The sequence below is a fragment of the Calonectris borealis genome, chromosome 2 (assembly GCF_964195595.1).
Source record: "Calonectris borealis chromosome 2, bCalBor7.hap1.2, whole genome shotgun sequence".
NCBI lineage: Eukaryota > Metazoa > Chordata > Aves > Procellariiformes > Procellariidae > Calonectris > Calonectris borealis.
In genome coordinates this window covers 83,303,253-83,316,241 of record NC_134313.1, presented here as the reverse complement: position 1 = coordinate 83,316,241, position 12,989 = coordinate 83,303,253, and the positions used below count along the sequence as shown (strand labels likewise).

Genomic DNA, 12,989 nt, shown 5'->3' with positions numbered 1-12,989 from the left:
CTGTTCCCTAATAATTTTTATTTTTTTATATTTAAACAGATTAAAGATTTTCTCTTCTTAATGTATTTAACAAATCAAAACATATAATACAAACATTGAAAAAGCTATTCTGCTAATTCACATTCTTTTAAAAAGTGCACAAACAGTAAATTTCTTCCTTGGACATACAATACATAACACAAGTAACTTCCAGGGAGTCTCCCAGTTTTCAGTTTGTTTTTCTTGTCAAAGAAAAGTCTAATAAAAATTTTATACACTAACGTGAGAACTCAAAACTACTTTAAAAACAACACTACGGTCGCTAACTAACTTTAAAAGTTAATTTGTCAGGAAAATATTTAAAAGTGTTCTCCATTCCTCCTTCTTTTAACTTATAACTCCTGTTGAACAGGTTGTTGGTGAGACTCCTCCTCACGTCAGATTGGAAGACAATCCTGAGGGCATTTCACTTGGCCAACTTTCTTAGCAATTCTCATGTGAAGCATGAAATATTACAGGAGGGGCAACAGGAGACAATCTGAGCTATTCCCCAGTAAACAGGACATCACACCCAACTGAAGAGGGGCAATGGTTGTGCATGGCAGGGATGGATTGCATCACCTCCATTCGAATTGAAGCACAATCCAGCCAGGCTGCGTGCACACAGCTTGACGTCTCAGCCAACAGTCAGGGAAATCAGAGAGAGCATGTCTTGCTTTTGAGTGTGACAGATTACTCAAACATAAAAAATGAAGTAAACTGTTTGATAGCATACACAACACAGTTTTTGTAAATCACTAAATAGCTAAGTAAGAATGCAAAGAATAAAACAGCAAAACAAGAGTCATTGAAAGACACTGGTTTTCCTCTAACCAATCATTTTTCCCATGGATATACTTAGAAGAAACCACCACCAAAACTACAGACCAACTTCAGTACAAATGCACAAGGTCAAAATATAGGCATCTAATACTTCCCTTCTTCTGTCTTCCTCTTCCTTACATGGAAAAATTAAAACCATAGAGTTTAAGTGACATGCAAAAATACAGAAAACTAACTCTCTTTTAGATGACGATGGGAATGGTCAAAATATTACTCTGAGAACCTATTCACTTAGCTGCCCTGTAATATACTGATTATTTACCTGCGTAGTTTAAGTGGCTCATCAGAACAATTTTACCCAATGAGATAATGGGCCAGAAATCTCTAGCCACATTTTCAAGTAATTTGCTACGCAGCTTCTATGTTTTAACTCATTCTTCTGTTTGACAAACTTCTATTATCCATCTCTATCTCCCTCCAAGGTCCTAACGCTTCTCACTTGCCAGAAATCTTCTTTCAGTTCCAAAGTAACAGACACGTTTTGTGTAAGAATTTTTTACTTCTTTGATGCGTATCTTTCTTCCACCCATGAGAAACTCTGGCTGAGTTATCCTTATTGGATAACACAGCCAGAATCTATGGGCAGAGATGGAGGAAAGGAAACACTAGCACTAGTATCACATGATAGTGTTGTGGGTTATTCCTCTTTAATATGGTGATTTCAATCAGCCCTCATGCAGAAAGTGAACACCCTTACTCTCTAACCCATGAACATTGGTTAGTAGTTTTCCTTCACAAAAGTAACTGCATGGCAACCACCAACCTCAAGCTAATACAAAAAGCAGATGGTATGCTTTCAGAAAGGCTGAGACTGACATCAAGAAAAATTCTGTGCACGAGTATCAAATTTTATGAAAAATAAAACTTTCTTTTTGAACTGGGTCAAAGCTTTGAACAGTCTGCAGAAGAGAGGGGACCAAAATGGTTTCAGTTTGGAACAAACATAATTCCTTCATGACCTATTAGATTTAAACAATCACCTCTGCTCCCCCATGGTATCGAAGATATTTTCTCTGTTGCATACAGCTATTTTTAAGAGATTGAGTATTTCCATGCCTCCTCTCTGAAGGTACTAAGGACTAATCTTGGGTGCTAACTCACACTAAGGGATGAATAATTTGCTCTCAGAACAGAGCAACACCTGGGGAACTTACCTTATCGCTGTCTAGTGTGTTCTGTGAGGTTCGTGAGGCAATTGAAATAGTATCAGGTTGGCTGCTACCATCTCCTTGACTGTCCAGGTCCTCGCCATCTCTGCAAATAATTCAGTTTTCATTACAGTATTAGCACTGTGTTTGTAACATGTTAGTTCTCTACTTACAACTCTAAAGAAGGGGCACCTAGACAGTGTGGCAACAGACACCAGCCAGACAAACTAACTGATGCAAAAATCAAATATCCACCAGTTAATACTTTGTTCTACGTTTTCAGAGAACAGATTCATTTGCTCAGTGTCTACATCATGTAGAAATAAGGCAACAAGCAACCAGCCAGAATTATGGCAAGAAACTTGCACAGCCACTTAGCAAAGCTAGCAAGCAGACTACTCACTCACACGTTTTAAGCTCCATGAAAGGAACTGAATAACACATGCAGAATTGTAAAAATCTAAAAATGTACAGCTATCCTGTACTGCAGTTCCAAATCCCTTTTGTAATGGCTGAATGTACACAAGTCAGGGACTGTTCAGAGCAGAAATCTCAACAAATTCAGCATTGCAGGAAACTGGAAATTAATTATAAGATAAAACTGGCCACAATGACTCTTGGTTTTGTCTGATTCACTGAAAGTCATTAGAAATTCAACACTACAGAGGAAAGAGTGCTGTTGTGTACTTCGAGATCTCTGATTATTTTAAATACTACTTACCTTCTTCCTTTCTGTTTTGTTGTTGGTGCAGTTTTGGGGATGTGGATTGGCTCTTTCAATGCTCCTTTCAGATGAATGGTCCTTTCTTGTATCACTTCCCGGATGTGTTTGATCCAGTCCTGTTTATTCTCTATACTGGATGCCTTTGATATGCAAAAGAAACAAAACCCCCACAATGGACTATTACAGCTGAGAAGATCCACAAATACAGTAATCTAATAAACACAAAGAGGAAGGCATAAAGAATGACTTTGTGAATAATTTTTGAAAACTTGAACAGAGAAAAGGAAATTCAAGCTAGTTGTTTTCATTTTGAATTGCCAACGCTACTTTACACTTCTGAACATTATTAATATTGTTCATTTAAAAAACTTTTTATTTTAGATTCAGGTTCCTCTTTCATACCTTGAAGGCTAAAGCCCTGTATGCATCTCATGCGAGACAGGGTGGACTGACTTACTTAAAGAATTCCAGTAATAACACCTTGAACATTAGTACTTGGACTACGTAGCCTTTAAAGGTCCCTTCCAACCCAAACTATTCTATGATTCTATGCCATGATTTGTCTGTGGCATATCAGTTGCTCTGTCAGCTAGTGGCTGAAGTCTTCAAGCTATAGGAGTCCATGGGATCAAACCTCTTCCTACTCCGATTTGTGAAAGCAAGTTTGTTTAATTCTTCAGCAGACCACACAGATTCCCCTCTGCTGTCAAGCCCTGCGAGTTAGATATACATCACATCCTTTACACACAAAGGAAAATTATCTGTCAACAGCTGTCCCTCTCAAAGCAGGGAAAGTCATCAGTTGTTGCCTTCCCAACAAGTATAAACAACTACAAGACTTAGTATAGACTGTACAAGCACATCAGCTAAAATTACCTTGAGAACAATTTTGTTGTCTGAAGTTGGTGTCCTTCCAACCCATAGAGCAAACTTGCAGGGATCTCCTTCTACATGTTCGGTGACACCCAGTTCAGAAGTCTGGAATCAAGAAAAATTTGTTAGGACGACACAGCATTTTTTTCTCAGAAGCCACAAAGGGATGCTGATATTCTAAATAATTGAGCTCCGCTATTTCAAGAGATTTTTATAAGCTTAAGACTAACTCATATGCTAGAGAGAATCCTTTATTCTGGTGGCAGTGGTGGGGTTTCTTCAAAAAAGGAAGAACTGCAAGCTAAACACCTTTTCCTGTAAAGTAACAATAAACAATAGCATTTATAATCTGAAATACCAAATTGCTTATTTTACATTTTTGACTTGATAATAAAAGCCTTACAACTCTAAAAAAAGATGCTTGGTAAAAAATAAGTGTTGGCTTCTCTCCTTGTTGATTTCTATCAGGTAACACTCATTGATTTTTATGTTTTCTCTTGGATAAGATATGCTTAAGAATTCTCTTGATATCTTCTAAAACTCTGATCTCTTTTCTGCCAAAAGAGCCTCTCCTAGTGTGTTTCCTTCCCTCTGAAACAGATGAAATAATTCAGAAATGCAGTTTCTCTGGAGAATTTTGTGGGACAACTACATTAACAATCAATCTTTGGGTATGTTCTAATGTCAGACCTTAATAGCTAATTGTCATCCAAAATGTTTTCACTTTCCAACTGGAACAACATCTCAATCATGTGAATTGGCTTCCTGTTAAACAATTCATATAGGCTCTGCTCCAAAAAAAATTACAAACTAAGAAATACAGCTCAAACTACAAGAACCCTCAGTCCAACAGACAGCTGCTAAGCATTCTTACATTATTAGAAGCTGTATTTTTCCCTTCATATGCATCATCACTAGCACATACACAGCTCATTACAAGAGATGTTGGATACACAGTACCTGACTAAAGGTAATTTTTTTCTTGTCTCACTTGGATGCCAATTCATTTTTCTGTTTGGTTTTGGTCTTGGTTCTCCCCCCACCCCCTCCCAAAAAAAACCAAACCAAACCCAACCCAACACATCCACCCTTTCAGCTTTGTTGTCTCTTTTTGGTAAAATGGACTCTTCTTCACTGAAATACTTAAAAGTCTGTGATGCGTTTTAAACTTGACTCACCAACAACTCCTATGTGTGTTAAAAAGCTTGTAAAATACTTAATCCAACACTACATTATGTAACTCAAAGAAAATATACCCTACTGCACTGCCCAATAGAAAGTCTGAATGGGCAAGATAGTACAGTTTTTAATGTTGTTTATTTTTTAAAGCCTAGTAAATTTAGAAGCTTTGGTACACTTGTGAATATTATTAATTTTACAAGGGGCAACTGAGGGACGATGCAGTAGAAGTCTGTACAGTAAGGCATGGCAAAGCTGACATACGTTGTTCGCTGTCCCTTTCAATACTGGTAGGCATCAAATGAAACTAGTGGGAGGGAGTCAGGTTCACACCCCAACACGGAGGTTGGCCGGTGCCCAATAGGTAGCTCAGCAATACAATTCTTTGCCAAAGGACACTGTAAATGCTAAAAGTCTGCATGAGGTCCAAAGACAAGCTCACAGAAGAGAAATCGTTGCGGGTTATTGAATGCATAGAAACCACACTCAGGAGGAAGCCCCTGAACTTCCACTTACTGGTGATTGGGAGAGTATTCTCGCAAAGTAACATCTGCTTGCCTTGTTCCCATAGCCCTCCTTAAGCATTTGCTTTTGGACACTTTATCTCTTGCCAAAGGAGTTCATTAACACATTCTTCCACTAATACAAGTCATGCCATTGAGCATCCTGTGCCGGAGAAACCATGATGGTCATCATGCCCAAAGTAAAGAGAAAGACCTCACTTTTGTAACACCACCTTCTACAGGCAGGAGACAGGATAACGTGCAAAAAAGATCTTTAGATCAAATCAACACGCATGCTTTCAACATCTGTATGAACGCCTTTTCTAAAGATCAAAGTATAAGAATTGCTGTAATAGTAAGCTGCACTACAGGATATTTTGCCAAATAGAATATGAAGACAAAAGGATACATTTGTATTTTAAAAACGAGGCACAATGAGAGTCTTCAAGATTTCCAGCAACTTCTGTAGGACCCAAGGCTACTACTAAATTCTTGCTAGAGGAACTGTCATGACAAGCTTACGGGACCCACTTTTCAGGTCTGTCTCCCCTCCCATGTAATGCCTTGGGCACCTGATGTTACCCTCCAATACACTAGAAGTTTTTTGTATTTCAAGTTCTTGAGAGTACCAAAGAAAGGTGTGATCAACAAAACAGCTGCAGCCGTGTTACCTGCTAGCTACCTTATATCAGGAAGGGGAGCAAGTGTTGGAGATGAAGTGACAGAATATGTAAAGTAAGATAGGGAAAAAAGAGGGTTTTTGAACCAACCTGCTTTACCGGTTTGGACACAGAGGTGGGAAGGGGGAAAGAACAAAGGAAAAGGAGCTGAAGCAGGTAGAAAAGGTTCAGTAGTTATACCATGTAGACTTAGTCATATATCCCAATAGTATCAACACAAGAATAATGTCTTTTACAGCACGATTCTGAGAAGTAATTTCAAGTACTTGTTCTAAACTGTCTAGTAAAAAATCTAATCTTCCCTCTGACAGATGCAGAGCAAGCCATGGGAGACTGTCTTCTCACTTGGCTACCTAAATTTACAGAGTGTGAATACTGCTCTCACCCAAGTCATCCAATGAGACAGGAAGGGAAGGATATGAATTCTAGCGTCACATTTTGTAAAGCATACATGCTACAGATGAGGAAAGCAAGAGTGAATTTTTTTTTAAATGGGGAGAAAAACATTTCCATCTTTACAGTAGACCATAAGAACTATAATTTTATTTACAAAATATTATTGTAAGACTGGTAGTCTCAGTAGACATTCTGGAACGAACTTTTACATAACAAAGAGTTCTTGCCTTTCCAGATCAGTATGTGTAGAATATCCACCAAAACGAATCCTTAACATGGATATTACTACAACAGCAATAGTAAACAAGCAAGATGAAGGCAGCTTGTCAACTCCTTCCATCCTTCTGCTTTATACAAATGAGCCTTAAAGAACCAGCAATCACACACAGAATTAATACAAAATCAGTCCAGCCCAATCTTGATTTTCCTTTGTCCTGACACACCAAGATTGACATGTAGCCTTCAGTAGTTGCTTCCAGCCTACTCTTTCTCCTCAAAAGCATGACAAAGCAGCAAACTTGTAAGATTCAGTCTACGCATTCCAAGGCTGTTCTTTCAATGGACTATAATAGTTGTTCAAGTTCTTCAGGCACATTTATATCATCTGAGCTTAGTCACAGTCTAATCTAGACAGTTTTCTAAATATGATCACTTGTTCTCCCATACTTACAAACAGTTTACTTTTGTAGATGTACTTGCTCCTTCCACTGGAGTCCTTTACTTCTTTACTGAAAACCAAGGACATCTCAAAAAGGAAAAGGTGCCTCTCTCTTCCCTTTCGAATTAGAGTTTTGGGGTCCCACACTTGGAAGGATTCTTGAAGGATGAGCTCTCCCTGAGATTCTATATTTTCATCAAAACCTAAAAACCCAGAGAGAGGAAAGGTTCACCATGAAAAGGTGGTATTACGAGGAAATTTAAAAGCACAGCTTCTGTTTATTAAGCGATCTATCTGATTTTTTTGCCAAATACAGCTTGCAAAAGATGGGATTCCAAGGAAGCAATACTAAAAACAAGACTTGATTTCAACATTGCAATATTCTAAATGTAACTGTAGCTCAAGTCTATGTCTAAATTTAGAGATCCAACTATTAAGAAGTTTATCAACTCTTCTGGCAGTGTTTCACCAACAAATGATAGATCTCTCTGTGTCAGCTTCTGGTAACCTCTTCCATGATGAAAATGATTTATCTTACAAGCTTTCTGCCACTGTAGAAAGTGAGCAACTTGCAAGGACACAGAGAGCACATCAGGTTGTTCTGACACCAGCAAGCTCCCAAATGCCACCTTTTCTGGTGGTATACCTTCCCTACCATGCATGCAATGAGCACACAAACATGTTCCAATAGGGGATGAAAAGAGATGGCAGCTTGGAGCTGTTGCCATGTGATCAGCCTGCCATTGAGTCACTCCAACATTGATCCACAATAAAGAAAGAGCAGCTGGATTACTTATCTTGAGACATAATGTAAAGATGAAGATTGAGAATATCAACAATTTTACTTCCACTGTAGTGGTACAGTGTTCTCCCAGTTTAATACACAGCTTTAGAGTTGCAGGATAACAGAAATCAGTCTACCATACTCTTCTGAGTGGTATTAAACTGCATTTTAAATACATACTGCTTGCCAATATTCTCTGAACAGAAGAGGACCATCCTTCTCGAGAAGACAATAGTTCTCACTGTTCTAAACAGCGTAACAGTATGGAGAGCATCAGAGGCAAATTGCATCAGGACGTTCATTCAAAATCCTCCAGAGACACAAAGAGGAAATGTGCTCACTCACTATATTTGTCTAACATGGGATGACTCAACGATACACGCGTGATTTCTTATAAAACCAACTTATGTAAAAGATTAGGATATTCTCCAGAGTCGCATTCCCAGTATTAAAAGATTATTACCAATGCTGTTTACACTAACACCATCTCCTGAACAAAGCATTTGGAACTGGTCCTGCAAACTGACCAACATTGCTATTGTTTAAAATCAGGGAAGAAAGGTGATTTTGAGCATTCACATGGTTGGGAATCACATGTCAAACCCAGATGAGTTTTATAGTAACTTGCACGATACTGAAAATTCAATGACAAGCTCCATTTTGCTACTAGAAGGCAGAGAGGAGGAAAAGGAATATTAACTAAAAGCACCTCTAAATCTTTATTCAGCAGCTGCAAGGTAAGGCAGCTCTGCTTTTATCTCAAAAAATTTAAATGCCAAAGAACAACACCTTTATTACTAAATGTATGATGGCACCATCATACATAATAACGTGCCAATTACAAAACAGATTTTGGCAGAAAGTTGTTCAAGCACATTACATCCAACCTCCACTATCTGCCATGAACATGATTATGCTATTCTGGCTAACGCTCAGGCTAAGTTGGCTTATGCTGACATTTTACTGCCAGAATAGACATTTCATTTCAACCAGAAGTCTGTTATGGAACAGGCAGCGAACAGATGTGAAAACGACAAACTTCTTGGAGACAATTATTTGATACATAAATCAGCAAAATCACCTCTAATACACTTACGCTCCTCACATAAAGAAGCCAAGGATACTGGTTGGAAAATGTAGCTGAAGGTATGGTATCTGACCATTCACCTATTACATTTTAGGTGAGCAGTGGAAAACTTTGTCAGCCTACATATTTTTCAAATCTACAATGGCAGAGCTATAGATGAAGATGAAAGAACATTTAAAAAATTAACAAAACTGTACCAGTTGTCTGTCACAATTCATTTTCCTAAATAAGTTTGCATTTTATATGCCTCCAAATAAAAGGCATATAAAATACAAACCAAGAGATAAGAAAATGTTCACATTCTTCAGATCTTCTTAATATATAGTAACATAAAAAGTTATTAAACAAAGTTAATCTATAGCATAGGACTGAATTGGAAAGCCAGTTTGAATCCTACCTTCCAGCATGCTGAGGTGCATGGCATCATTGGCTCGCTTTGGCACACTAAGCATCACCTCTAGGCCATCCTTAATCTCACCTTTACCTTCTTCACAGCACGTGAGCAACTCCTGCAGAAGACAAGCAGACATGAGTACTCTCTATCATGTGTTTCTACACTAACACCATAGACAACCAAATACTACTTCTAAGCAGCAAAGAATCATTTTTGGCATGTAAAATCTTTGTGAACTTCTTACTCTGCCAACAACATGACAGCATACTTTCTATTTATCATGATCTGTTCTTCAAGGAGCAGCCCAAGCTTCAGTTAACCACCTCTAATTTAAACAAGATCATCTGCCTAATAAGAAATCTTTAAAAGGACAACGTTTATTCTGATAAGCACAGACACAGCTATCAGATGCAGTGCTACATCAACGCCCAGAACAACGCAGCTGCCAAGTCATGAAGATGGTGGAAAGCAGGACAGCACAAAAGGACCGCCCCCCTCCATGTGAATCTTTGCTCCACTGCACCAAAGACCTGCTCTGTACTACTGCTGATAAGAGGATTTACATTGTTTCATTTCAAGTATCCAATGAATTACTCCATTCTGTGTTCACACAGTTAAAAGCATCCTACAGACAAAACTTTTGAACACAAACAAGCATTAACTAAAGGACAGAAGTTAGAGAATGGATATGCTGAAATGGATATTTAGGGCAATACAGCTCCCTGCCCATTCAACATCCCACAGATATTAACATAACAGTGCCTGAGCTGATATTCAAATTTCCTCACATCCTTTGAGCATTTGAACAATATCAAGATAAAACGTAGCTTACATAACCAAAAGGGCTTATTATGTTCCTTCTATTATTCAAAAGGCCCACTTAGTTCATTCCCTCAGGTTAAATTCCCTTTTCCTTTTAAAAGAGACAGCCAGGTGATTCCTACTATTACCATCATTACACTATTTTTATTTAACTGCCAATGCCACCACCACAGAAGAACACTACATCACAGTTAAATTTTGCGTGACAACTCAACAGAAAAGTGAGTGTAACTGAATATTCTCCAGGACACACAGAAGGTGAGCAGCTTCAATACCGTTCGGAAAAATAAGCAGAACTTCTAGAACTCTAAAATGCTTCAGCTATCATTCAAGTTTTGGGTTCTCCATCTTTACGTGTTTTACGTCTTTTCTTATAGGCGGAAAAAAAAGAAAAAGAAAACCCAGCAACCAGCACATAAATCCAGTTCAGTATGCAGCAAAGCCATCTGGCTCTGCAAAGACTGCCAAAACCGATCCATCCCATCACTTCAACAATGTATCAGCTAAGGCATATTCAGATTTTTAAAAAATAATTGTTGGAATTAATACCCCAAAATCTCTGAAACAGCACAGCCTAGAGTATTTCTCTAAGTTATAACTTAGTCAAGTTGCACCTTTTTGCAGGAGGGGAACAGACAATATGTTTCAGTTAAAAATGGCAGACTTGTTTCCATCCAACTTGACCTGAAATAGCCTGCAATGTTATTCAGAAATTTTAAAAACAATCATCCATGGCAGTTCTCAAGGAGAAAGGGGAGACACAGATCAGTTACAGTGCTTTCGTAGGCAGCTATTACAAAACAAGCAATGCCACCTAACAGAGACCCAGCACAGTTCAACAACACTGCGGCTCAGTCAACAAGACATCTGTCCACTGAGTGGAAGCTCTAACCACAAGTTTCCAAAAGTTTTGTTTGTTTTAACAGCTACTATTTACTTGACATTTCCAGGCAACATTACAAGTAAGAACTGTTTGTGCAACAGCTCTACAGGTACTCTGTGTGTGTGTATATATACACATATATATTCATATATTTTATAGATATTTTATATTATAGGTTTTTAATATATATAAATATAAATATGTAAAAATTTATATATTTTACAGTACTTAATACCATAAAGATAGCTAATGGCTTGCCAAAATTTGTTGCAGAAACCATTACAAAAATGTGCCTGTCTATATGGCCATGAATTACTTCTTTACTCTGGAAATGCAAATTATATTTTCTAAGTAAACATTAGTAGAGAGGTATCTTTTTTGATTTACAGGAATCTGGACAAAATGTTGCTTATTTATGCCTTCTTTAATTTTCAGTGGTCTCCTAAAAAATATCGCAGCAATATTTGAGGTTGCCCAGGATGCTGTAGTCTCAAGAATGCAGAGTAAAAAAAGCCCTCCTAATTTCAGCAAGAGCTTTGCCTTCTTAAGAACAGCAGAATCAGATGAGGAACGTCGAATTAATACTGACCTTTAAAAGAAGCTGATATTTTGTTATCCTTTGGACAGGTTTGATAAGGTAAGAAGAGATAGAGTTGGCCAGTCCATGCCGTTGTTGTATCTCCTACATGAAAAACACAAACATTTGAGGACTGTGAGCACCAACACTCAGATATAGACTGCTTTAAGGGCTACGCAATAATATATGTTAACTACAAACTCTATTTTAGCAAGGAGAAATAAAAAAAGACAGGATGACAAGATATTCCAGCCACAGGAAATGGTTATGTTGTGCATCTGCCTGCTCACTTTGTATAAACAAAAGATTATTACTTTCAAGGGTACCTGTGAAGCGTTTCAACAAACCTAAATACAAATAGAAATGATTAGGAAGATCTTTTTTTTTTTTTAAATTAAAATCTGTTCTTTCTTGCGAGTAACAAAAGAAATAAAGAAAACAAACTTCAGTGTTCCGGGGGAACAGCCAGTACTGTCGCAGGAAGGCTGGGTGGAGGTGGAGGTTTCTTAGCATCACCTGCTAGTTTAACTGTTAATAGTCACAGAAGGCATCTTCCCCCACAAGGGGGAGCACGAAGTAACATTTTCTAACTAAAGGGAAGAGGTTACCAAACACTTAAAAAGAAAACAGCCACTTTCAAACAAAAAAGTATGACCTCCACAAAGCTAAAGGAGGAAAATAGAATTAGATGATAATTAGATGGGATAATTACAGATTTCAAGTACGGATCATGGTTGAACTTTACAGCCAGTGTTTGCCATTTATCACAGTATCGGATATATTTTAACCACACAATTTCAAACAGCAAGTTACGGATTGCAGCTATGTGCTTCCTAACCATGATTACAGTATCAGAAATTCCCAAGATGGGATACGCATGCCATTTTCACACGGTCCAGTGGTGGTCAATGGAAGGTCTTGAAGTTACCTGTGCACAGAATTAAGTCTTCACACTTCTAATCCACTTTAGGTGGATTACGGGATGGAGAGCTCTGGATACGCTGGTTTAAGACAGAGGGATCAAAGATGGTGGCAAGAACGTATTTCTAATATAGTTTTATCAGAGCCCTTCGTTATTTTTTAAAATAGTATTTATTAAATTTTATATGTTTTTTTTGTCATATCTGCCTGATTTCCCTTAACTTATCTGCCCTTCTTCAAGCACTGAAAACTTTACAGAGGCTTCACAGAAAGGCTTTTCCTTACAATGTTTAGAATCCCCATCTCCTCAGTGATAGACTTTTGAAATCCCCAAAAGCTTTAGGGATTTTTTTGTTTTTTATTATGTCCTTCCCTCTACTTCTACAAACAATTCTAAAAAAATTAGTGGTGTCACTACACAGCAGGTGGCTCAGCACAGTGGAGCAGGAAACAAAAAGGGGTAGAGAGCACTGTAATTGAATCATCTGTAAATACACGT

General features: G+C 37.9%; 1 protein-coding gene across 7 annotated transcripts in view; it reads right to left on the bottom strand.

Moving 5' to 3' along the window:
- The window catches only part of TRIO (trio Rho guanine nucleotide exchange factor), a 265,761-nt gene that overhangs the window by 76,956 nt on the left and 175,816 nt on the right, over positions 1-12,989 (bottom strand). For all 7 annotated transcript variants that reach the window (XM_075142475.1, XM_075142469.1, XM_075142472.1 and 4 more), the window contains 6 exons: positions 11,582-11,674; positions 9,291-9,402; positions 7,035-7,225; positions 3,610-3,711; positions 2,731-2,873; positions 2,016-2,115 (listed from right to left, as the gene is read on the bottom strand). In XM_075142475.1, the coding sequence (XP_074998576.1) occupies positions 2,016-2,115; positions 2,731-2,873; positions 3,610-3,711; positions 7,035-7,225; positions 9,291-9,402; positions 11,582-11,674 (741 nt within the window). The remainder of the gene's footprint in view (positions 1-2,015; positions 2,116-2,730; positions 2,874-3,609; positions 3,712-7,034; positions 7,226-9,290; positions 9,403-11,581; positions 11,675-12,989) is intronic.